We start from the raw sequence: 26619 nt of genomic DNA, 5'->3' as shown, positions 1-26619 counted from the left end.
GGTACTTTGTTAATGATAGCCCTGAGGAACTCACACACACCCCCTGCGCCTCCTGGAGCAGGAGAGCAGCTGAGACGATGGGCTCCTGAGTACTCTACAGTTCAGAAATCTAAACTCCCACAGAAGAACCGCATGGCCATGGGAATGGCTGGAGTATACAAGTGACAGAATTCCCCAGGATGGAATTCTTGAGCTCCCGCAAGTTGAAAAATAGGGAGGAGCTTGCAGAACAGAGCTTTAGTTAGATAGTTCTCCTTTCTTCAAGGCAGGATAGCTCAAGACTGTTTTCCTTGGCAGATAAGGTGGATTCCTGCAGGGACATGGATTCTGATTTTGATATTCCCTGCTTTCAATTAAGGAACAAAGTTGTTTATATTTCTTAAGTCTTATATAAAGCTCTAGAGACTTTAGAAATTCTATTCAACGTTACCTGTGTTGGTTTATTTTTATCTTTTATATGAAAAAGTATATATATAGATTTACATTTAGAGACGGGTTTTGCTCTGTGGCCCATCTTGGAGTGCAGCGGCACAATCGCGGCTCACTGCAGCCCCAACCTCCCAGGCTTAAGCCATCCTCCTGCCTCAGCCGCCAGAGTAGCCGGGACTGCAGGCACCCACCACTACACCCTGCTAATGTTTTTATTTATTTTTAATTTTTAAAAAACATATGTATATATTTTTCACAACCGCTTTGGTGAAGATAATGTTTTTGTTTTTTTTCTATGAACAGGGTCTTGCTATGTTGCCCAGGCTGGTCTTGAACTTTAGGCTGCAAGCAATCCACTTGCCTTGGCCTCCTGGCATGCTGGGATTACAGGTGTGCACCACCACACCTACCTCATTTTAAAATTTTCTGTAGCGATGGGATCTCGCTTTGCTGCCCAGGCTGGTCTCAAACTCCTGGGCTCAAATGATCTTCCCACCTCGGCCTCCCAACATGCTGAGATTACAGATGCGAGCCACCGTGCCTGGCCTATTTCTAACTTTTAAGGAGTGAAGATTCTCTGCACCATGACAGCTTTTGAAGAGGACATTGTGGATGCTTCATGGGTTGTCCTTTGCCCGTACAGCTCACCGGCTCCTCCGAGTGCTGGTTACAGTTGAGTGTGAGCTGTTATTTGTGTGTCAGGTCTGCCTGGTGGTGTTGCCAGAAAGCATGAATTTTTCCTCATCATTTAAAGTCTACACGGAATTTAAGGCCACTTTTGATATTATTCTCGGGAGGATTTTATTCAGTGTTTTGGGAAAACATGGCAGGAGCTCATTTCAGAATTCTCTGATTTGGGGCCGAGCTCAGTGGCTCACACCTGTAATCCCTGCGTTTTTGGAGGCCAAGGCAGGAGGATCACTTGAGACCAGGAGTTCCGGACCAGCCTGGGCAACATAGTGAGATCTCGTCTCTTACGAAAAAAAATTAAAAAGAAAATTCTAGCCTGGCCAATATGGGGAAACCCTGTCTCTACTAAAAATACAAAAATTAGCTGGGCGTGGTGGCACACGTCTGTAACCCAGCTACTTGGGAGGCTGGGGCACTAGAATCTCTTGAGCCTGGGAGGCAGAGCTTGCAGTGAGCCAAGATCATGCCACTGCACTCCAGCCTGGGTGACAGAGCAAGACTTTGTCTCAAAAAAAAATAAATAAATAAAAAATAAAAATAAATAAATAAATACATTTCTTTGATTTTGAAATAGTGCAGAAAACAAGGCAGGCCCTGAAGTCCACAGCTCTCGTGAAAAGTTTTGGATCTAGGGAAGTGATTGTCAACAATGAGCCTTTAAAAACTTAATGGTGATAGCAATGTACAGGTGACTTTTCCCCAAAAATGACAGAAAATGAGTTCGCCACTTGGGCATGTTGACTCACACTTATAATCCCAGCATTTTAGGAAGCTGAGGTGGGAGTGTCCCTTGTGCCCAGGAGTTTGAGACCAGCCTGGGCAACATGGCAAGACCCTGTCTCTACAAAAAGTACAAAAATTAGCTGGGTGTGGTGGGGGTGCCTGTAGTCCCTGCTACTCAGGAGGCTGAGGTGGGGGGATCACTTGAGCCTGGGAGGCGGAGATTGCAGTGAGCCGAGATTGTGCCGCTGCACTTCAGCCTGGGGGACAGAGCAAGACCCTGTCTCAAAAAAGAATCCGAAAAACAATGTGGACTTGGAGGGGATGATGTAACTTAGCCCATGAGACCTCCTTAGTGACTTGCTGAGAATTGATCTTTCAGTGCCCTGCAGTATTATGATAACCTGCTATAGCATTTTGCTTTTTCTGTGCATTAACACTTTAGGGACCAAGTGGCTTTAAGAACTGGATTAAAGTTGATCCAGTGCATTCAGACACTTGGCATTCCCTGTACATAACATGAGAGAGCACGCCGGGTCTGGCCAGCCCCATGGATAAGATGCTGGAGGGTGTCCAACGTTGCATGCTGAGGAGCATGTCTTAGAGGAGAATCCTAGATCCTCTGTGAAGAATGAATTTCATCCTCCCAGCTGTGCAGCTTCTCTTCTAAATGTAAGTTGCCTTGCTCAACATCTGCTTCCCATACTGGCAGTTTTAGGCCTTGGACTTCTTGATGAAGGTATAAAAGAAGGACTTTCAGCGGAGGTGCCTCACATTTACAGCTGGAGGAGTCTCTGGGGTGGGGCTGTCCTGCACACTTCAGGGTGTTGGGGAGTGTCCCTGGGCTCCACCCACCAGGGGCCAGGAGCAGCAACCTCAGTTATGAAAAGCAGAAATGTCTCCATACATAACCAAGTGTTCCTTCAGGGAAGGAGGGCAAAGTTTTCTCCACTAGTGAACCACTGTGATAGACAGATGACCGACAGAGAGAGATGATAGATACGACAGGTAGGTATATGTTGAGATGGATAGGTGATAGATAATAGATATTAAGATAGGTGTAAATGATGGGTGATTGATAGGTGACGAGATAGATGATGGGCAGCTAATAGATGATATTAAGATAGCTGATAGATAATAGATACTAATATATACAGCTATAGATGATAGATGATATTGAGGTGGGTAGGTGATTGATTGATAGATTAATGACCGATTGCATATAGGCAGAGCTGTCATGCTAAAAGAGAGTTTCTCAACCTCAGCAGTGCTGACACACAGAGCGGGATCATGGAGGACTCTGTGGTGGGGCATCCTGTACACTGTAGGGTGTTGAGCAGCGTCCCTGGACTCTACCCAGTAGATGCCAAGAGCACCCATCCCATCTGTGACAAGTATCTAAAGATGTCTCTAGATACTGCAAAGTTCCCCCTATGGGGGGACAAAAAGTTATCCCCAGTTGTGAACCACTGTGACAGATAGTTGATGGATGGATGGATGGATGGATGGATGGATGGATGGATGGATGGATGGATAGAGATCAACACTGAGACAGATATTTGATAGATAACAGATATTGAGGTAGATGATAGCTATAGACGATAGGTGGTTGATAGATATTGAGATAAGTGATTGATAGATGATAGCTATAGATGATAGCTGATTGATAGATAGCTGGTAGCTATAGATGGTAGATGGTTGATAGATATTGAGATAGATAGGTGATTGATTGATAGACTGATGATGGAACGTATTAGTAGAGTTTCTCAACCTCAGCACTGCTGACATTTGGGGCTGGAGGATTCTCTGTGGTGGGACCGCCCTGTGCACTGTAGGGTGCTGAGCAGTGTCTCTGGGCTCCACCGACCAGATGCCTCTAGCACCCCCACTCCAGTGTGACAGCCAAAGATATCTCCAGACATTGTCCAGTGTTTATTGCGGGGAGCAGAATCAGCCCCGTTGACACCCACTGTAGCGGATGCACAGACAGATAACTACCTGTGCGTGTGGAGTCCCTTTCTCCCTTTTCTGCCCCAGCCCCTGAGCCTGTAGCCCCACTCTTCTGTCGTGATTGATTGGCTTATGGGCCAAACAGTGGTTCCAGTGCCGTATTATCTATGGCACAGCAGCCGAGCCAAGCCAGTGGGTTTGGTCTGTGGTTGCAGGGCTTAGCCAGCTTTCTTCTACAGAACTTGGAAGGCAAGAGGTCTCTGCACTCCGGGCCACATCCTTGTAGTTCCTGGATGACCGCTTGTTTCTCCATGGAGAGGAGTTCATGCCAGAACCTCTTCTTCGGGGAGAGTGGATGCATCTCTTGGAAACATCTTTTTTTAAAGTCTGCAGACTTGAGTGTGGGCCGCATTGTCATTGGTACTTGTTGTGGGTAGGAGTCAAATCATTCCTTTGTTTTCCTGAGAGTTCAGGAAGAACACCATGTTCTCTCCTTTTCTTTCTTTATTTATTTTGCTCTCTATTTGAATTTTAAAAGCAAAAATCTAGAAATAGCGCTTCTTGCTCTGTCATCACTGCCTGCAAAGCACAGAGACCAGAGTGAAGGCAGGCAGCTCCTGGGTCTTCTCTTCCTCTTCTTTGTCCAAAAAATGATACATTGCATGTTTAGTATTTGTGGCAAAACAGATGCTTCCAAAAGGGAGGCTTATTTTATTATCTATATTTTTCTTTTTTATTATTTTTTACCTTTATTCCCTTTTTCTGAAGTATGAAAAGGGAGGTTTAAATTCTTGCAAGAGAATGCAATTGTAGTGTCTTCTGGACAGAGTTTTCTGTTTGATGCCAAGCCTTCCGGTGCCTTGGTCTAAGGAGAACTGCATAGGGTGAGAAGAGTCCTAGCGACACGTGGAAAAGGGGCCTTAACAGCTTTGGAGGGCGAGAGGTAGGGGGTGAAGATGCAGTGGACACCTAAGGAGAATTTTGCAGGAGGAGTAGGGGTTTATTGGCTGAAAGGGGTGGGTGGTGGAAAATCATTCTAGACAGGGAGTGACACGGAAGCCATGGGTCGCTACGGGGGCAGGAGGGACATGGGGGAGAAACTCAAATCTGAGTTCAGCCAGGAGGTGGACACAGGAATGCAGTGAGCTCAGATGTGTAGGAGACTGCCATGGGGACTGGGGTATGAGGAAGGACTGGCTGTGGCTCAGCTGTGCATTTGGGCTGCTGGACAGTGAGGAAATCCAAGGAGAGAGAGTGCATTCCGATTTGGGAAACTTCGAGGGCAAAACATCTGCAGCAACTGTCTCAGAAGAGAGCCTGAGGCAGGGTCCTTGGAGGGAGGAAGCTACAGGTGGATGGAGCCACCGAGGGCTGCTAGGTCACCTTGGTTAAGGGCTAGTTGCAGTGCAGCCAGGTAGGAAAGTAGAGCCGTTCTGGAGCCTCGCGTGGCATAGAGAGATGTTGGAGGAGATGGGATGACAATGGCTCATTTTCTTCTTCTCACCACAAAAGCCCAGCTTTATGGCAGCCTCTGGAGAGAGGAGGACCAACTTCTACGGTAAGCCGTCTCCAAATTAATGAGGCTGATTTGCCTCTTCATAAAAACAAAAACAAAAGCAAAAAAATCCCTTAGAGGAGAAGCCATCCCCGCAGACCCTGCAAATAAAAGACAGCGGATCAGCTTCGCGGATGGAAAAGTGCTGCTGTCAGCTAAAGATGAGGACAGAGCTGCTCAGCTGAGGTCAGTGGAGAGGAGGGGGAGGGGACTTGGAAACCTCCCTTGTCTCAGTCGTTGTTGACGACATTGACTCTTTCTTCATGTTGACTTCCCCCCATTCATAGATTCATAGATTGCTCTCTGTGCTGGAAAACATTCTTTAAAATTTAATTTTTTTATTTTGTTAACATATCACATAACAGTTTACTATTTTAACTTCCTTTTTTTTTTTTTTTTTTTTTTAAATAAATGAGGTCTTGCTCTGTTGCCCAGGCTGCAGTGTACTGGTGCAATCATGGCCCACTGCAGCCTCAACCTCCTGGGCTCAGGTGATTCTCCTGCCTCAGCCTCCCAAGTAGCTGGGACTACAGGTGCGCACTACCGCGCCTGGCTAATTTTTTAATTTTTGGTAGAGACAGGGTCTTGCTGTGTTGCACAGGCTGATCTCCAACTACCAGGCTCAAGCAGTCCTCTTACCTCAGGCTCTCAAGTTGAGCTGGGACTATAGGCACATGCTACCATGCCCAGTTAATATTTTAATTTTTGGCAAACATGTGATCTTGCTTTGTTGCCCAGGCTGTTCTCAAACTCCCGACCTCACTTAATCCTCCTGCCTTGGCCTCTCAAAGTGCTGAGATTACAGGCATGAGCGTCCATGCCCGGCCTCATTTTAACCATTTTTAAAATGTACAGTTCACGGCTGGGCACGGTGGCTCACGCCTGTAATCCCAGCACTTTGGGAGGCCGAGGCGGGCGGATCACGAGGTCGGGAGATCGAGACCATCCTGGCTAACACGGTGAAACCCCGTCTCTACTGAAAATACAAAAAAATTAGCTGGGCATGGTGGCGGGTGCCTGTAGTCCTCAGCTACTTGGGAGGCTGAGGCAGGAGAATGGCATGAACCCGGGAGGCAGAGTTTGCAGTTAGCCAAGATTGCGCCACTGCACTCCAGCCTGGGTAACAGAGCGAGACTCCATCTCAAAAAAAAAAAAAAAAAAAAAAGTACAGTTCACTACTCGGGAGGCTGAAGCCGGAGGATCACTTCAACCCGGGAGGTGGAGATTGCAGTGAGCTGAGATTGTGTCGCTGCACTCTATCCTGGGCAACAGAGTAAGACTCTGTCTCAAAAAAAAACCAAAAAACAAAAAAAAACAAAACACAGTTTAGTGGCATGGAGCACATTCATGTTTCTGTGCAACCGCCACCCCATCCCCATCCCCATCCCCATCGCCATCCATCTCCAAAACTCCTTTTCATCTTCCCCAACTGAAACCTGTCCTCATGAAACACGCCCTATTGCCCCTCCCTCCAGCCCTGCCCTGGCAACCTCCCTCGTACTGTCTGCTCTATGAATTTGGTGATTCTAGGAACCTTATGTAGGCAGAATCATACGGCATTTGTCCTTTTGTGACTGGCTTCTTTCAGTTACTGTAATATCCTTCAGATTCCCCCATCCTGTAGAAAGGAATTTCCCTCCTTTCTAAGCCTGAGTAATATTCCATCGTATAGAGGATACAGCGTGTTGTGTTCATCCATTCATTCATGCATGGACACTGGGGTGCCTTCCACCTCTTGGCTGTAGTGAATAATGCTGCTGTGAAGAAGGTTCGGCAAATATCTGTTCCAGTGCCTGCTTTCAGCTGCTTGAATACATTGTTTTAATTTATTATTATTATTTTTTTGAGATGGAGTCTCGCTCTGTCACCCCGGCTGGAGTGCAGTGGTGTGATCTTGGGTCACTGCAACCTCTGCCTCCTGGGTTCAAGCGATTCTTCCACCTCAGCCTCCTGAGTAGCTGGGATTACAGGCATGCACCACCACCCCCAGCTAATTTTGTATTTTTAGTAAATATGGGTTCTCACCTTGTTGACTGGGCTGATCTGGAATTCCTGACCTCAGGTGATCTACCTGCCTGGGCCTCCCAAAGTGCTGGGATTACAGGCGTGAGCCACCATGCCTGGCCCCTCGAATACATTTTTAGTATTATAATTAGATGCCTTTCCCACTGATACAGGGCGCCTGTGCGGTGTTTTTAGTTATGTATTTTTTTTTTGAGGGTTGCCTCAAGTTTTCCTTTCTTCCACTCACCCTCCCTCATTGCCAGGTAAGTATTTCACAGCCTGGTATGGATCCTTCTGTACTTTTCTTTGTGTTAAAAAAGCCCCCTCACACAAATGCACACACACAAGCACGCACACACACAAGCACACACATGTGCACGTGCACACACACATGCATGCACACATATATGCATGCACACACACACGCGCGTGTGCCCCATGCAGTTTTGGCCTGATGCCACTAGAGTATGCATCATTTTTGTCTCTTGTTTTCTTGGAGATCCCTCTGGGGTATTTTGAGGAGGAGAAGTTGTATTATTATTGTGTTGTTAATTTTTAGACATTCAGGGATACACGTGGAGGTTTGGTACATGGATGTATCATGTTATGGTGAGCTTTGGGCTTCTAGTGTACCCCTTACCCGAATAGTGAACATTGTACCCGATAGGTAATTTCTCAGCCCTCAACCCCTTCCTAGCCTTCCCCTTTTGGGAGTCCCCGTATCTGTTATTTCCATTTCTGTGTCCATGTGGACCCACTGTTGAGCTCCCACTTTTGAGTGAGACTATGCGGTATTTGACTTTCTGTGTCTCAGTTATTTTACTTAGGATAGTGGTTTCCAGTTCCATCCCTGTCGTTGCAAAAGACATGATTTTATTTTTTATGGCAGTGTCAATATACTACATTTTCTGTGGCTTTTATGTACTAAATTTTCTGTATCCAGTCATCTATTGGAATGGCTGATATAAAAACTCAAAAAAATCCAGGCATGGTGGCCCACGCCTATAATCCCAGCACTTTGAGAGACCCAGGCAGGAGGATCGCTTGAGCCCAGGAGTTTTAGACCAGCCTGGGCAATATAGGGAGACCCTGTTTCTACAAAAACTCGAAGAAATAGTGAGGGATGGTATTGCATGCCTATAGTCACAGTTCTTCAGGAGGCTGAGGTGGGAGACTTGCTGGAGCTCAGGAGTTGAAGGTTGCAGTGATCTATGGTTGCACCACTGCACTCCAGGAGCCTGTGCAACAACAGAGTGAGACCCTATCTAGGCAAAAAAACAGAAAAGTAAGAAAACAACAGATGTTGGTGTGGAAGTGGAGGAAAGGGGCCACGGATGCGCTGCTGGTGCGGAGGAGGTCTTCCAGTGCACGCAGCAGGGAAGGTGACCTCACTTCTCCTCGAGAGGAGCTCAGCTGTGCAAAGCAGACTTGCAGAGGATAGGAGGGTGGATGTGACCCTAGGTGCAAGGCTGTGTGCCTGTGGGCATGCACTTCCTGGTGACGTTTCCTTGGACCCCACAGTGGGAAACAGGAGCCCCTCTGCCCTCTCATTCCTCTTGCTCTGTATTTGCATTCGCTGTCTTGCTGGTCTCAAGATTCCCAAGCGCTGCTGCCAGCCCATGCCTTCAGCCTGCCAAGCTACACGTGTGCGCCCACTTGAGCACTCTCTGAGCCTTCTGCTCAGATGCCTCTCACCAAAAATGAGTTCCTGCTCTTCCTCCTTGCCCCTCAGCCCTAATCAGTTCCTCATTTGCACTTCCCCATTTCATAAGTGGTCCTTCCAGCTCTTGGGGCTCACCCAGGAACCATTTTGTATTCCTTTTCTTTGACTCTGCATTCACTGTAATCCTGAGTCCTGCCCTTTTAAGTTTTTTTTTTTTTTTTTAAGAGATGTGGTCTTGCTCTCTCATCCAGACTGGAGTGCAATGGTGCAATCATGGCTCACTGCATCCTTGACGTCCTGGGCTCAAGAGATCCTCCCACCTCAGCCTCCCAAGTAGCTGGGACCACAAGTGCGCACCACTATGTCCAGCTAATTGAATTTTTTTTTTTTTTTTGGTAGGGACAGGATCTCACTGTGTTGCTCAGGCTGGTCTCAAACTCGTAATTTCAAGTGATTCTCCTGCCTCAGCCTCCTAAGTAGCTAGGATTATAGGTGCACACCACCATGCCTTGCCCCTTTCCAATTCTAAAACACATCTCCAGAGCCCATCCACATCAATGATGTCTTCACAGAAGCCACCATAGCTTATCTAGATTCCCTCCCCTTCTCTCCATTGATCTCCGATCTCTGCTGAACTCACCCCTTCCTGCTGTATCAGCCCAAACCTTTCTGATGTAAAAATAGGCAGGGCGTGGTGGCTCATGCCTGTAATCTCAGCACTGTCAGAGGCTGAGGTGAGAGGATTGCTTGAGGCCAGGAGTTTGAGACCAACCTGGGCATCTTAGTGAGACCCCATCTCTAATTTTTTTTTTTTTTTTAAGACAGGACCTTTCTCTGTTGCCCAAGATGGAGTGCAGTGGTGCCATCATAGTTCACTGCAGCCTCATTCTCCTGGGCCCAAGTTATCCTCCCACCTCAGCCTCCCAGGTAGCTGGGACTATAGGCCTGCACCACCAAGCCTGGCTAATTTTTAAATTTTGGGGGTCTTGCTGTGTTGCCCAGGCTGATCTTGAACTCCTGGGCACAAGTGATTCTGCTACCTCTGTCTCTCAAGTAGATAGGAGTACAGGTGCACATCACCATACCCACCTAATTTTTAATTTTTTTTTCTTTTTTTTGGAGACGGAGTCTCGCTCTGTCCCCCAGGCTGGAGTGTAGTGGTGTGATCTCGGCTCACTGCAAGCTCCACCTCCCAGGTTCATGCCATTCTCCTGCCTCAGCCTCCCAAGTAGCTGGGACTACAGGCACCCACCACCACACCCGGCTAATACTTTGTATTTTTAGTAGAGACAGGGTTTCACCATGTTAGCCAGGATGGTCTCGATCTCCTGACCTCGTGATCCACCTACCTCGGCCTCCCAAAGTGCTGGGATTACAGGCATGAGCCACCGTGCCCGGCCCTAATTTTAAATTTTTTGTAGAGACGTGATCTTGCTTTGTTGCCTAGGCTGGTCTTGAGCTCCTGGGCTCAAGCGATCTGCCACCTTGGCCCCGCAAAGTGCCGGAATTACAGACGTGAGCCACCGCACCTGGCCTCCAGCTTTCTTTTATGTCCCTCCCCAATCTTCCTTTGGCCTTCAGCTGTGGGGACAGAGATGCCCCCTGCCTCCCTGTCCCCACCTTCTACCTGGTCTTGCAAGACCCCCTCCAGCCATCCTTCCAAGTTTACTATGTAATGTCTGTTCCCCATCAAGCCTGCAAAGCTCATGACAGTCACAAGATCTGCCGTTCCTGATACTATGTACTGAGAACATTACTTGGCACATAAGGGGCCCTTGTCCAAAACATCTGGAAACCAATAAAGAATGTGGCTGGTGAGTTATTGATTAACGTGTTGACGAATTCATTGATTCCTGATGCTAGTACGTACAGTAAGTGTTAGATCTTGAACATGCTTCTCATATCCGTTGTGATAAACCCTCTTATCTTCTATTGCTTTTGAACTTTTATAGACTTGATGTCAGGGGCAGAGTCCAGCAGTTAACTGGAATCATTGAACCGATGCATTGGTTTCTAATTTTCTAAACTCAGATTTGAAATCACCTGTGGTCACTAAACTCGTCCTATCCCACAGCCCCTGCACACGATGACTTAAGTTTTGTAAATGTTTTTTGGAGATAGTAAAGTCAGTATTTCTTTCAACATTTTGTTCCTTATCTTTAGTGATACCCAGCTCTGTACAAATTCTGTCCACATAAGCAAAGTCTTTTTTTTTTTTTTTCCAGATAGGGTCTGGCTCTGTCACTGAGGCTGGAGTGCAGAGGTTCAGTCATAGCTTCAACTCCTGGGCTCAGGCTGTCCTCCTGCCTCAGCCTCTTAAGTACCTGGGACTACAGGCCTGCACAACCACACCTGGCTAATCTTTTTATTTTTTGCAGAGACAGAGTCTCCCTATTTTGCCCAGGCTAGTCTCAAACTCTTGGTCTCAAGTGATCCTCCTGCCTCAGTCTCCCAAAGTGCTGGGATTACAGGTGTGAGCCACCACACTCGCCTGCAAAGTCTTACTGCTAAAAGATTTGAAGGAAGGATGTGTCAGAGAACTTCTTTTTTCTTATAATATTTACTTAATCTTATTGATTTGGGGAAGGGCAAGAGAATCCCAGTTATCTAGATTTTTCTTTTTCTTAAAGGAATATGTTTTTACTTGCTAACTCTCTTTGTAAACTGTTACTTCTTAAAGATGCTGAAGGGTGATCCCGCATTAGTGTATAGGTAAAAATGATGTGTCCATTTCATATATACTGATTAGGTGACTTTATTAAGCCTTGTGGTTTGTTGATGTTGATTTTACTGAGACACTTGTGGAACAGATGTATTTTCATACAACCTTACACATCTCAGTAGTTTTCCCTACTCACGCAGTAACTTTTTCTCCCCTGCTTTCCCTCCTCCTCACCCCACCTCTTCTCCCCTCCCCTCCTTTCCTCTTCCCTTCCCTCCTCTTCTCATTTGATACAAAGCCCTAACTCTCTTCCTCTACAGATCATCCTACCCATGGTTGAAATTGCAACTTCCCCTGCAAGCCAGGTGACCGAACCTGAGATCTTTGTATTGTCAGGGCTTGCATATTCTACATGCCTGTGTAATCCTCAAAGTTCTGTCATTCCTTGCTTCTAACCTACCCAAATCCTTCTAATCTCCCACCACGGTTAATTATCTCTGATGCTCCTGAAGGGTGACCTGCTGCTACATTGTGACAAGGTGATGCATTATTCTTAAGAGGATGTGTGCAGATTATTATCCCAGAGTGGGGTAGATGGGGGAGGATACAGGATATATCCAAAGAATGTGTTGCAAACTAACTGATAGAGACAGAGAGAGAGAGAGAGAGAGAGAGTGTGTGTGTGTGTGTGTGTGTGTGTAGGCGTGCATCCATCTTTTCTTACATATTTCAGCCATAGGGAAATAGAGTCACGTATATTCTCTTCAACCAAATTAACAGTTGTAGACAGTGGTCTTGCTATTGCTTTGACCATTTATGGTATTTTCAAGAGCTCAGTGTTACCCCCAAATGTTCAGTATCACACCTTGGCTGTTCAGTTGTAGTTAAATTTTCCTTCCACCTTGCGCCCTGAAGAAATTTAGAAAGTCACCAGCTGACACAGAATTTGATTGTAAAAGTTCACTAGTACGATAGTATTTGGACCTTGGAAAATATTTCCCCACCAGAACAGTGAAATCATGGTTGTCTTCTAAGCTTATCCACAAAAGTACAGTTTGACTGTCATGCATTTGAGATACCATGCACTTAATCACGAAATATTACTGAGAGGAACACTCTTGCCCAATCAATAATGGTGCAAAGCAGAAAAATAGGGCATTTAGCTAGGAGAAAATGACTCGAGATGTCAGCGATAAGATTTAAGGAATGTGGGTATGTGGTGGGTCTTTTAGAACTCCAACAGATTGCTCTGGAAAACAGCCACTACATACCAAAAGTAGGCAGTCATGGTGGCATGCACCTGTAATCCCAGCTACTCGGGAGGCTGAGGCGGGAGAATCACTTGAACTCGGGAGGCAGAGGTTGCAGTGAGCCAAGATTGTGCCATTGCACTCCAAGCCTGGGTGACAGAGCAAGACTGTCTCAAAAAAAAAAAACAAAAAAAACAAAAAAACACCACTCCAACAAAATACTTCTCCTTCCTCATATACTCTCCCTGCTTCCCTTTATGCCTCAAGACCACACATTTTGAACTTGCTGAGTTGTAAGAAGTGAATGGAGAGGTGGGACACAGGTGCTTAGGCTTCAGTAACTGAAGGAAAAAAAAAACAAAAGAAATTTCTAACCCTGAGCTTCCTGAGCTCCCTTCAGCCACCCAGCTGCTAAGGGGCAGGAATCCAGCAGCAAGGTGGAGAGAGGAAGGCATTCCTGCAACCTGTATTTGTGGGTCATTAGTCCCCCAACTTCAGCATCATTGCAGAATCTGCAAATTTAAAAGTGCATTAGGTAAGAGCCTTTTTTATAAGAGGCCCATATTTTTGCTAATACATAGAAACATTGTGATTAGTCAAATAAATGTTCATTTAAAATTCACAGTAACGTGTCTATTTTTTTTTTCCTTTTAGAAATGGGGTCTTGCTGTGTCACCCAGGTTGGAGTATAGTGATGTTGTGATCATAGCTCACTGCAGCCTCCAATTCCTGGGCTCAAATGATCTTCCCACCTCAGCCTCCCGAATTGCTGGGACGCCACCATGCCTGGCTGATTCTTTTATTGTAGAGACGGGATCTTGCTGTGTTGCTCATGCTGCTTTCAAACACCTGGCCTCAGGTGATCCTCCTGCCTCGGCTTCCCAAAGTGCTGCAATGACAGGCATTGAGCCGCCGTGCCCAGCCTATAATTTGTCTTAGCATTAATCTCTGTGTCATTGCAAGCTGTCTCCCACGTCCTTGCCTTCATTCTACATTGTTTTGGTGGAATGGCCTGTGCTAGCAGACAAGACCATCCGGTCCATGTTGAGCATCCTTCCCTGTCCTCAGGGAAGGTTTCCTGGGCCTCGTTTTGTTTTCTTTGTACACCAGCGGGGTGCAGCTCATTGGAATGAGCTTGCGGGGGAGCATCTGTGATAGCATCATGATCAGATGAGACAAACTGGCACGGGTCCTGGTCATGGTTGAAGACCTTTATGCTCCTGATTCTACTGGGTGTCTTCTACTGGTGAAGGCCCATTTGCTCATGGGAACACGGGCATGCTGGTGTCTTCTGAGTCCTCTCCAAAAACAAAGCCCAGGTCAGGTACGGTGGCTGACGTTTGTAATCCCAGCACTTTGGGAGGACGAGGCGGGAGGATTGCTGGAGCCCTGGAGTTCAAGACCAGCCTGGACAACACAGTGAGACCCTGTCTCTACAAATAACAGTAATAAAAATTAGCCAGGCATGGTGGCATGCACCTGTAGTCCTAGCTACTTGGGAGGCTGAGGTGGGAGGATTGCTCCAGCCCAGGAAGTTGAGGCTACATGAGCCTTGACTGCACCACTGCACTCCAGCCTGGCAGACAGAATAAGAACCGGTTTCAAAAACAAACAGACCGGGCACGGTGGCTCATGCCTGTAATCCCAGCACTTTTGGAGGCCGAGGCGGGTGGATCGCCTGAGGTCAGGAGTTCGAGACCAGCCTGGCCAACATGGTGAAGCCCCATCTCTACTAAAAATACAAAAATTAGCTGGGCGTGGTGGTGGGCGCCTATAATCCCAACTGCTTGGGAGGCTGAGGTGGGAGAATCACTTGCACCCAGGAGGCAGAGGTTGCAGTGAGCCGAGATTGCACCGTTGCACTCCAGCCTGGGCAACAAGAGCAAAACTCTGTCAGGAAAACAAACAAAAATCCCAAAGCCCTTAGTTCGAAATCTTGCCTCATACCCCACCCGTCCCATCTTTAGGTGAAAACGTTCTTTCATTATCAGTGCGTATCTCTCCAAACTGTATTTGTAACTTGTGCTGAGATGTTGAATGCACAGACGCACCTCAGTATCTTCTGTTCCTTCTTTCATCCCTACCCCCACCTTCCTCAATCTCTCATTGCTGCGTTTTCTTCCATTAATCAACACCTTTGTAAGGAGAAGCACCTCAGGCAAGCTCCCACAAGCAAGTGCTTTGAAATACTTCATCTGGGGCTTTTTAAAAGGGCTACCTTTTCCTAGCAGGTTTGGGATGCAGTCTGCTAGTTTATTGTTAATTCTCAGGCTTAATGATAGTTCCAGGTTACTGAATCAGGTGTGATCTCTGAAGATGTGTGTGTTGTAGGTTAGTTAGTTAGTGCTGCCATAACAAAGTAGCATAGATGGTGTGGATTAAACAACACTGATTTATTGTTTTATAATTCTTGAGGCTAGAATTTTGAGAAGAACGTGTTAACAGGGCTGGTGCCTCCTGAGCCGTCTCTCCTTGGCTTGTAGACGCCGTCTTCTCCCTGTGTCCTCACGTGGTCGTCCCTCTGTGTGTGCCTGTGTCCTCATCTCCTCTTCTTAGGACTCCGGTCCTGTTGGAATAGGGCCCATTCTAGTGACCATATTTTACCGTAATCACCTGTTTACATGCCCTGTCTCCAAATACAGTCACATTCTGAGGCCCTGAGGGTTTGGACTTCAACATGTGGATATTGGGAGGACACAGTTCAGCCCATAGCATACTGTTGGCTGGTTTATTATGAGACCATGATATTTACTATTCATTCATCCCAAGACAATGAGAGCTTTTACCCATGTCCCAGGATACACATATCTTAACATCTGCTGTTGTCTGAATACGTCCCTTCCAAATTCATATATTGAGACAGTAACCCCCAAAAGTATGGAATTAAAAGGTGGAGCTTTGGGGAAAGCGATTAGATCGTGACGGTGAAGCCGCTGAACAGGACCAGTGCCCTCGGTGAAGGGGCCTGAGGGAGCCTGTTTCCCCTTGGTCCATGGGAGGACACAGCGAGAAGGGCCCTTCCCTCAGGAATGGGCCCTTACCACGCAGTTCATCAGCGGGCACCCCGACCTCAGACTTCCAGCCTCCAGAACTGAGGGGAATACATTTTTCTTATTTGTAAGGCCCCTTAGTATATGGTATTTTTGTGATAGCAGCCAGAATGGACTAAGACAACATCTATGTAACATCTATGGAACTTGTACTTTAATATCCATCTATATGCTTATCCCAGTATCTGATTATACACCTCTTAACATCTACACACGTCATAGCATGTACCTATACTGATGAATTACACCTTTCTATATGCAGACCTCAGCACCTGTCTATCCCTATAGAGTCACATCTATACACACGCATATCCTAACATCTGTCTGTATTCACACCTTAGCATCTATCACATATATGAGCATCTATCTACAGCTACATATTAACATCTACCTCCACCCATATCCTAATATCTGTCTGCACCCACAGAGCAACACCGGTCTACACGTCTACACCCATATCCTAACATCTCTCTATACCTCTGTTAATATTTATCTACGTTCATATTCTAACATCTGTCTTTACGTGTATATTAACATCTCTCTACACCCATATCCTACTATCCATCTACACCCATATTGTAACATCTGTCTCTTCCTATATGTTAACATCTCTCTACGCCCGTATTCTAACATTTATGTCCATATATTAACCTCTGTCTACACCCGTATCCTGACATCCATCTACACCCATATTGTAACATCTATACGTATAGATATCATCTGTCTTCACCTATATTGTAACATTGATCTCTATCCATATTCTAATGCCTGCCTACATCCATATCCTAACATCTGTACCTACATATTAACATCTGTCTACACCTATATTCCAACATTTATCTATCTGTATTTTATTTGTCTACGCCCATACATTAACACTTGTCTACACCCATAATCTAATATCCATCTGCACCCATATACTAACACCTGTCTACATCCATCTACACCCATATATTAATACCTGTCTACATCCATCTACACCCGTATCCTAACATCTCTCTATACCTACATATTAACATCTGTCTACACCTGTGTTCCAACACTTATCTATATCCATATTGTAATATCTGTCTACACCCATATCCTAACATCTATCTATAACTACATGTTAACATCTTTCTACACCTATATGCTAACATATATCTATATCCATATATAATACCATATGGTAACACTGTTTACACCCATGTATCAGCCCCGATGTACGCCCATATCCTAACATCTGTCTCTAAGCACATCGTAACGTCTGTGTGTATGTGCATTCGAACACCTATCTGTATCCATATATTAACATCCGTCTTTACCCATGTGCTGATATCTGTGTGCTCCATGTCCCGACATCTGTCCCCAGCTATTACTGTCTGTCTGTACACACATTTTGGCATCTAGCTGCATCTGTACCCCAACACCTAGCTGACGGCGTACCCCCTGCCCTGCCCTGATGGGGCCCTGAGCGTGTGCTGACACCTAGCTGACGGTGTCCCCGCTGCCCTGCCCTGCCCTGCCCTGCCCTGGCGGGGCCCTGAGCGTGTGCTGACACCTAGCTGATGGCGTACCCCCTGCCCTGCCCTGGCGGGGCCCTGAGCATGTGCTGTCTGTCCCCGCAGGTTCTGGACGTGGCATGACGAGCGCTTCCTCTACATGCTCATGGAGTACGTGCCGGGTGGCGAGCTCTTCAGCTACCTGCGCAACCGGGGGCGTTTCTCCAGCACCACGGGGCTCTTCTACTCTGCGGAGATCATCTGTGCCATCGAGTACCTGCACTCCAAGGAGATCGTCTACAGGGATTTGAAGCCGGAGAACATCCTGCTGGATAGGGATGGCCACATCAAACTCACGGACTTCGGGTTCGCCAAGAAGCTGGTAGACAGGTAAGAGGAACGTGAACTCCGATGGGATCTGTGCTGCTTGGCAATGAGAAAGGTGGCGGTAGTTGTGGGTCAGGCAGGGAAAGATTGGGAACCAGAGTTTAACTCTCATGTGTGGGAGACACTTGCAACCAGGGATGAGAGAGCCAGGTTGACCCACAGCTCGTTTTAGGTGGGCTGCCATTGCTGGCAAAGAGCCGGTGGGCAGGAAGTCAGTGTGCCTCACTGGCACCGTGGAGGAAATCAGAACACCACATTTCCACTATTGATCCGAAATGATGAGGAAATGAGTCATATCCAAGTTTGAATTGCCCTGACTGTAAAATAGATGTGCACCGAATAGGATACAATATCTTTTACAATTAAATGCCAGGTGCTGTGGCTCACACCTGTAATCCCAGCACTTTGGGGTGCCGAGGTGGGAGAATCATTTGAGCCCAGGAGTTTGAGACCACTCTGGACAACCTAGTGAGACCCCGTCTCTACAGAGATATATATATTTAAAAAAAAGTTGATTATGATGGTGGATCCCTGTAGTCCCAGCTACTTGGGAGGCTGAGGTTGGAGGATCATTTGAGCCCCAGAAGTTGAGGCTGCAGTGAGCTGTGATCACACCACTGCGCTCCAGCCTGGGTGAAAGAGCAAGATCCTGTCTCAAAAAAAACCCACCACATTGAATATTCCACACACACCTGCTCACACACACGTGCAGTTATTTTTTTCTGGTATCTATATTTCTATTATATATATGTATTTCCACTGTATATGTATATTAAATAGAAATAGATCTAATACTATATTATTTTATATAATGTGTAGTATATTTTATGTACATATGATATAGTATTATATATGTATATTATATATTATATATTATATAGTATACTATGACTATGATATAGTATCATATAGGTATACTATATATTATATATTACATAGCATACCTATATCATACAATATCATACATATCACTATACTCTATATAGTATATATTATACATATTATATATTACACATACTATATATAATATACTATATAATATATATAGTATATAGTATATATAGTATACCTATATCATATGTATGATATATGTTTCTTTTCTGGAAACACACTCACAGACACACCCCAAAACAATGTTTGAACAAACATCTGGGCACCCCACGGCCCATCAACACATGAAACGGACCATCACATGTTGTCTCAGCCAGTGCGGGCTGCACTAACACACACTCATAGACTGGGCAGCCTCAACAGCAGACATTCATGGCTCACAGCTCTGGAGGCTGGAAGTCTGAGATCAAGGTGCGACAGATTCTGTACCTGGAGGGAACCAGCTTCCTGGTTCGTAGACGGTGCCTTCTCGCTGTGTCCTCACATGGTGGAAGGGGCGAGGGGGCTCTCTGGGGCCCCTTTTGTAAGGGCACTCATCCCATTCATGAGACTCCACCTTCGTGACCTCATCACCTCCCAAAGGCCCCACCTCCTAATCCTATCACTTTGGGGATGATGATTTCAACATAGGAATTTGGGGGGGGGGGGCACACACATTCAGCTTATAATACATGTGTATGTATTTTTTTTCCATGATTGGATTCATTTAACCAGTCTGTCGTGACAAAAGACCACACACTGGGCATTTTTAAGAATAGACCTTTTCCTGTCACTGTCATGGAGGCTAAGCTCTGAGATCCAGGTGTGGGCGGGGCTGGTTCCTCCTGAAGTCTCTCTCCTTGGCTTGGAGATGCTGTCTTCTCCCTGTGTCCTCACAGGATTGTCCCTCTCTGCATGTCTGTATCCTCATCTCCTCTTCTTATGAGGACACCAGTCCTCTTGGATCAGGACCCATCCTAGTGACCTCGTTTTACCTTAATGATCTCTTTAAAGATGCCCTTTCCCATATAGTCACATTCTGAAGTTCTGGGGGTTAGGACTGCAGCATATAAGGTTTAAGGGACACATTTCAGCCTGGAACAATTATATATAGATATGTTTCCGTACACACACATACTCCATTGAGGAGAAAACAGTTATCTTTTTTTGTTTGTTTTTTTGTCTTTTTTGAGACGAAGTCTGGCTCTGTCGTCCAGGCTGGAGTGCAGTGGCACAATCTCGGCTCACTGCAACCTCCACCGCCCAGATTCAAGTGATTCTCCTGCCTCAGCCTCCCAAGTAGCTGGGATTACAGGTGCCCGCCACCACACCTGGGTAACTTTTTTTTTTTTTTTTTTTTTTTGAGAGGGAGTCTGGCTCTGTCTCCCAGGCTGGAGTATAGTGGCACGATCTCAGCTCACTGCAAGCTCCACCTCCCGAGTTCACGCCATCCTCCTGCCTCAGCCTCTGAAGTAGCTGGGACTACAGGCGCCCGCCACCACACCTGGCTAATTTTTTGTATTTTTAGTAGAGACGGGGTTTCACTGTGTTAGCCAGGATGGTCTCGATCTCCTGACCTTGTGATCCGCCCGCCTCACCATCCCAAAGTGCTAGGATTACAGGTGTGAACCACCACACCCGGTCCCAGTATGTAGTCTTTTATCTCTCACCCACCTCCCACCCTTTCCCCCAAGTCCTTGAAGTCCGTTGTATGGTTCTTATGCCTCAGCGTCCTCATAGCTTAGTTCCCAATGGATCTTTAATTTACATTCATAAAATCAACAGTCATAAAAAGTAAATTCACACGCCCAAGCTGCTGAAAAATACTCAGAAAGATTTTTGGTAACTACACTGAGTGTCAGTTTTTCAATTAGATTAAATTAATTAAAGTAGGATTAGATAATGACATCAGTTCCTTGGTAGACAAGCTACATTTCAAATACCCAGGATTGCACATGGCTATTGGCTTCTGTCTTGGTCAGACAAGCCTAGAAAATACATCTTATATTTCCATATTCTTTGATGTGGTGGGGTTGGGTAAGGTGATAATTACGCTAATTATACTCCTAACATTGTAAAACCGTCTGCATTTTGGGAAACTTGATGTGGGGGCAGTTTTACACTAAATGACTCTCTTCTCTGGCAGCTTTTAGAAAAGGGCTCTCCTAGGAAAATTTTATGATGCATTTAAATTCAATCTGATTTTCCCCTATAGTATTTCTCGTACTACATTTCCAAAAATAAGGCACATGGAAATTAGGTGCATTTTACATGGAGTAGGAAAGATGCAGGATTTTTTAAAATATTGATTTATAGCATCTGTGCTGCCCTCTTTTGGCAGCACACGGTATATTAGTAAATTCTTTTAAAGTCATTTTATTTGCAAGTCGAATTCAAAGAAAACAGAGATAAAATATTTCATATATTCACTTGTTTATAAGTTTGACAAACCATGTTACTGTCCAGTTAATTCATGATGTCTATTTAAATGGACGAAGATGGTTTAGTATATAACATGCAGCAATTATTTTACTTAATGAACATGTGAAAATCTTAGAAAATGCCTCATTACCATCTTGATAGATTGCTTTTGCAAAGAACTGCATCTTCCTCTGTATGGGTAGTGTAGCTTCTGGAAACTTTTTTTTTTGTGGGTGCTTTTTTCTGCTTTTTTTTTGGACCATCAATGTAACGAAGCATCTCTCTTCTGGCCCGGCCCCAGGGAAGTTGTGTTCATGGGGGCAGATACATGGCCCTGCCTCTGATTCAGGATTCAAACAATACATGTGCCTTTTGAATAAAACTTAAATTCACCACTGTATCGTGGACCACTACAGAACAGATGGAACTAAACAGGGAGGCCTCATCTTGAATAACCTTTTTTCTTTTTTTTTTTTTTTTAAGACAGGGTCTTACTGTGTCACTCAGGCTGGAGTGCAGTGGTGGGATCTTGGCTCACTGCAACCTTGGCCTCCTGGGCTCAAGCGATCCTCCCATTTCAGCCTCCCAAGTAGCTGGGATTACAGGCATGTACCACCATACCTGGCTAATTTTCGTACTTTTAGTAGAGACCTGGTTTCACCATGTTGCCTAGGCTGGTCTTGAACAGCTGGCCTCAAGTGATCCACCTGCCTCGACCTTCCAAAGCATTGGGATTACAGGCGTGAGCCACCGCACCCGGCCTTGAATAACATTTTTGAACATATCCCAGAAAGAAGTCTGTTTCTCATTTTTCTCTCTTTTTTTTTTTTGGAGAGGAGTCTCATTCTGTCGCCCAGGCTGGAGTGCAGTGGCGCGATCTCGGCTCACTGCAAGCTCTGCCTCCCAGGTTCATGCCATTCTCCTGCCTCAGCCTCCCGAGTAGCTGGGACTACAGACGCCCGCCACCACGCCCGGCTAATCTTTTGTATTTTTAGTAGAGACGGGGTTTCACCGTGTTAGCCAGGATGGTCTCGATCTCCTGACCTCATGATCCGCCCGCCTCAGCCTCCCAAAGTGCTGGGATTACAGGCGTGAGCCACCGCACCCGGCCATTTTTCTCTTATAGCATGGGGTAAAAACATACTTAAGCGTGTTGTAATGTAATCTACTCACTACATGAATTTCTTTCTTTGTTTTTTGTTTCTTTTTTGAGACAGGGTCTCACTCTGTCACCCAGGCTGGCGTGCAGTAGTGCAACCGTGGCTCACCGCAGCCTCGAACTCCCAGGCTCAAGCAATCCCCCTGTCTCTCAGCCTCCCAAGTAGCTGCGACTACAGGCTTGCACACCCTGCCTGGCTAATTTTTTGATTTTTTGTAGAGACAGGGTTTCACTATGTTGCCGGGGCTGGTCTTGAACTCCTAAACTGAAGCAGTCCTCCAACCTTGGCCTCCCAAAGTTTTGGGATTACAGGCGGGAGCTATGGTACTCAGCCTCTCCCTCCCTTCCTTTCTTCCTCCCTCCCTCCCTCCCTCCCTTCCTTCCTCCCTTCCTCTCCCTCCCCTCCCTCCCTTCCTTCCTCCCCTCCCCTCCCATTCCTTCCCCTTCCCTCCCCTCCCATTCTTTCCCCTTCCCTCCCCTCCCCTCCTCTACCCTCCCCTCCCCTCCCCTCCTCTACCCTCCCCTCCCCTCCCCTCCTCTACCCCTCCCCTCCCCTCCCCTCCCCTAGCAACCCTGTTAACTGAATGACTTGTACCCTACTTGTTTTAAACCACTGCTCTTGGTGACTTGATTTCTGACTTTCCTAGGTTGTCAGTATGTTCAGATGGTGTTCTTTTGTGACTTGCGTTCACCAGCCTCTTGTTTTCTAACAGCAATATTACGTTTGTATTTTAAATATTTTGCGCACACACTTTATGTTATCTAGATAGCTCCCCTAAAAGATTTGGTGGCAAACTAGAATTATTTCTGGTTTTATGAAATGGTCAAAATAAAATACTGATGTGTTTAATTTGATTTTATAATTCAAATGCATAACACAAGTATCCCTTACCTGAAGTACTTCAGACCAGAATTGTTTTGGATTTTAGATTTTTTTCAGATTGTGGAATATTTGAATTACACTTACCTGTGAGCATCCCTAATTTGAAAATCTGAAATCCAAGATGCTCCAGTGAGCATTTCCTTTGCGCTGTGAGCCTCATGTCGGTGCTGGAAAAGTATTGACTTTTGGAGCATTTGGGATTTCAGATTTGGATTAAAGATGCTCAACCTTTATACATCTGTCTTTAAACCATAACAGATGGTTTTCTTTCTCTGCAACGGCTCTTTTTTGTTTGTTTTTGGTGTTTTTTATTTCTCTGCGACAGCTTTTTGTTTGTTTTTGTTTTTTTGTGTTTCTTTTGAGACAGGGTCCCACTATGTTGGCCAGGATAGTCTTGAACTCCTGGCCTCAAGCAATCCTCCCACCTCGGCCTCCCAAAGTGCCAGGATGGTAGTCGTGAGCCACCATGCCAGGTGCAACAGCTCTTTCCTAGTTCCTCTGTTGTAGCATTGTAAACCCAGATGTTACATTGATTACTGTCCTCTGGATTTTTATTTCTAGCCTTATAGGGATAACATTGAACCTAGTCTTTCAGAATTACTACTTACCCCTTACACACACACACACACACACACACACACACACACACACACGAGTAGAGAGAGTAATTCACGTTGAAACCTTATGGCCCCATCACCCAGCTTCGATTGTTATCAAAGCTTTGTCACTTTGTTTTTTTTCTCTTTGCCCATTTGTTTCTTGAGTTAGTTAAAGCAGATGCACTTTATCCAACTTTAACAGATAACTCCCTTTAAAAAAGAACTTCAGTGCCATTATCACATCTGACAAAACTGTTTAAAAAAAAAAAAAAACCCAGCCTGGGTAACATAGCAAGACCTCATCTCTACAAAACATCAAAAACAAAAAAAATTAGCCTTGCATAGGTTAAATCCAGCCCCCTATGTGTCTGTTAATAAAGTTTTATTGGAACACAGTCACATCTTGGGGGCTTTTGAGCTACAGTAGCAGAGCTGGGTATTTGTAACAGAGACCATGTGATTCACAAGGCCTAAAATATTTGCCATCTGGCTCTTTACAGAAAATATTTGCCCACCCCTGAGCCAGGCCATTTGCTTTGTGAACTGGTTAAAATTGGCCAGGAGCTCTTGTCTGTGCAGTGGAATATTATTTGGCCATGAAAAGGAATATAATTCTGACATATTCTACGCGTTGATAAACCTTGAAAACATATTAGATGAAATAAGCCAGACCAAAAAGGTCTCATATTGTGTGATTCTACTTGTAGGAGGGCCCTAGATTCTTCCAAATCATAGGGACAGAAAGTAGAATGGTGGGTGCCAGGAGCCGGGGAGGTGCAGGGAAGGGAGAGATGCTGTTTAATGAGGACGGAGTTTCTGTTTGGAATGATGAAGAAGTTCCAGCAGTTGATGGTGGGGAGGGTTGAACACCAAGGTCAATGGACTTCCCACCACCGAACTATACAATTAAAAATGCTTAAAATGGAAAATTCTATGCTGTGTGTATTTTACCACATTAGAAAATCATACATATAAAATCATAATTATGTATATAATTATAAATAACTATATAATTGTAATATTTAATTACACATAAATAATATATCCTACATTAAATTTATATAGTTAAATATATTTAATTATCTCTTTAATATAGTAAATATTTTAGTATATTCATATGTAAATTTAATACATAAAGATATTAATGTAATGTGTTAATTACTAATATAACATAATGTATGTATATATTAATATACTAATATATTCCAATTATAATTATATATTAAATAAATATAATGTAATTTTTAGTTAAACATAATTATATTTAAAAAAATTTAATACAATTAATAAGTGGATACAATTTTATATTTAATATTACATATTTAATTTTATAATTATAAACATGGCTACCAAATAATTATATGTGCTCATAAATTATGGTATAAATATGTTTAGAAAGTTATATGTAGCTATAATTATACATTATTATCCATAGTTTTATATATAATTTTATAAATATATATTTTTAAAATTTAAATTTATATATTAGTATGTGTTACACATTTATTGTTTAGATTATAAGTTCAAATTTAAACATATACATTTATAAATACATAATTGTTTTATATATATTTCGTAACACCAGAAAAGTCTTTCTAGTTACTTTAGACCTTTTCCCTTAACTTCTTTCTTTGAGTATTTAACGGAAGTCAAGGAGGGCCTGAGATGTCGAGTCTGTTTGCAGTCGGTGTTGTTACTTTCCCTTGAGCCCCTTTTAATTTTGCTGTAGTTCATACGAGGAGGTGGGTATTACTGTGCCGAGGTTGGTGACAGGCACCCTTCTCCCTGCTGATCAGTGGTGTCTAGGAGCCATTGTCACCTAGGAAACCCCTCCCAGGGCCTGGGCTGGCCATCGGAAGCTGTCCCATGCTCACAGACACACACCTTCTCCCTTCATGGGCCTGAAATTCTCAACTGTTTGTCCCCATCAGACAGTTCTAGGAACGGTGATTGTGTCCCCATAAAAAAAAAGATGACAAAGTCTTCCCTTTTTATGAAAAACCCCACACCCTGCTGCTTTATTGCAACCCAAGATCCTATAAGAAAAGGCAATGTAGTATTTTCACCATGAGTACTGAGCTAACATCTATTTCCTGCATTAGCAAACCCAGACAAAACACTGGCTCATACTTTTCTGATAAAAAGGGAAGAAATGCATTTGTATCTGTAATCAAGTGTGAAAGCTGTCATCAGCTGTCCTTTCTCCTGAGCCCCACCATGCCCCTGTTAGCTGAGTGACACGCTCACCATGTCATAAAGCCATGAGGAGAGACAGCAAGTGAGGCTGGTGACGCCACCTGCTAGGACGTAAGAGGGACTGGACTGAAACTCAGCTTGGAGATGTCATCCATTTCTCTCTGTCTCTCTTTTTTTTTTTTGAGACGGAGTCTCACTCTGTTGCGCATGCTGGAGTGCAGTGGTGCGATCTTGGTTCACTGCAACCTCTGCCACCCAGGTTCAAGTGATTCTCCTGCCTCAGCCTCCTGAATAGCTGGGATTACAGGTGCCTGCCACCGCGCCCAGCTAATTTTTGTAGTTTTTAGTAGAGACAGGGTTTCACCATCTTGGCCAGGCTGGTCTTGAACTCCTGACCTCGTGATCCACTTGCCTCGGCCTCCCAAAGTGTTGGGATTATAGGCATGAACCACCGTGCCTGGCCTCTTTTTCTCTTTTTACTGTGGTAAAATACACTTAAAATGTACCATCGTAACCATCTTTATTAACATTTTTTATATTTCAGAACAGGGTCTTCCTGTGTCAGCCAGGCTGGAGTGCAGTGGTACGATCATGGCTCACTGCAGCTTCCAACTCCTGGGCTGAAGCAATCCTCCTCCCTCAGCCTCCTG

General features: G+C 45.0%; 1 protein-coding gene across 5 annotated transcripts in view; it reads left to right on the top strand.

The window, feature by feature from the left end:
- The window catches only part of LOC129025077 (cAMP-dependent protein kinase catalytic subunit PRKX-like), a 306342-nt gene that overhangs the window by 190980 nt on the left and 88743 nt on the right, over window positions 1–26619 (top strand). For all 5 annotated transcript variants that reach the window (XM_063660078.1, XM_063660080.1, XM_063660076.1 and 2 more), the window contains one exon: window positions 17581–17844. In XM_063660078.1, coding sequence (XP_063516148.1) covers window positions 17581–17844 — 264 coding nt within the window. The remainder of the gene's footprint in view (window positions 1–17580; window positions 17845–26619) is intronic.

The sequence above is a fragment of the Pongo pygmaeus genome, chromosome X, assembly GCF_028885625.2.
Source record: "Pongo pygmaeus isolate AG05252 chromosome X, NHGRI_mPonPyg2-v2.0_pri, whole genome shotgun sequence".
Taxonomy (NCBI): Eukaryota; Metazoa; Chordata; class Mammalia; order Primates; family Hominidae; genus Pongo; species Pongo pygmaeus.
This window is presented reverse-complemented; position numbering and strand designations above follow the sequence as displayed.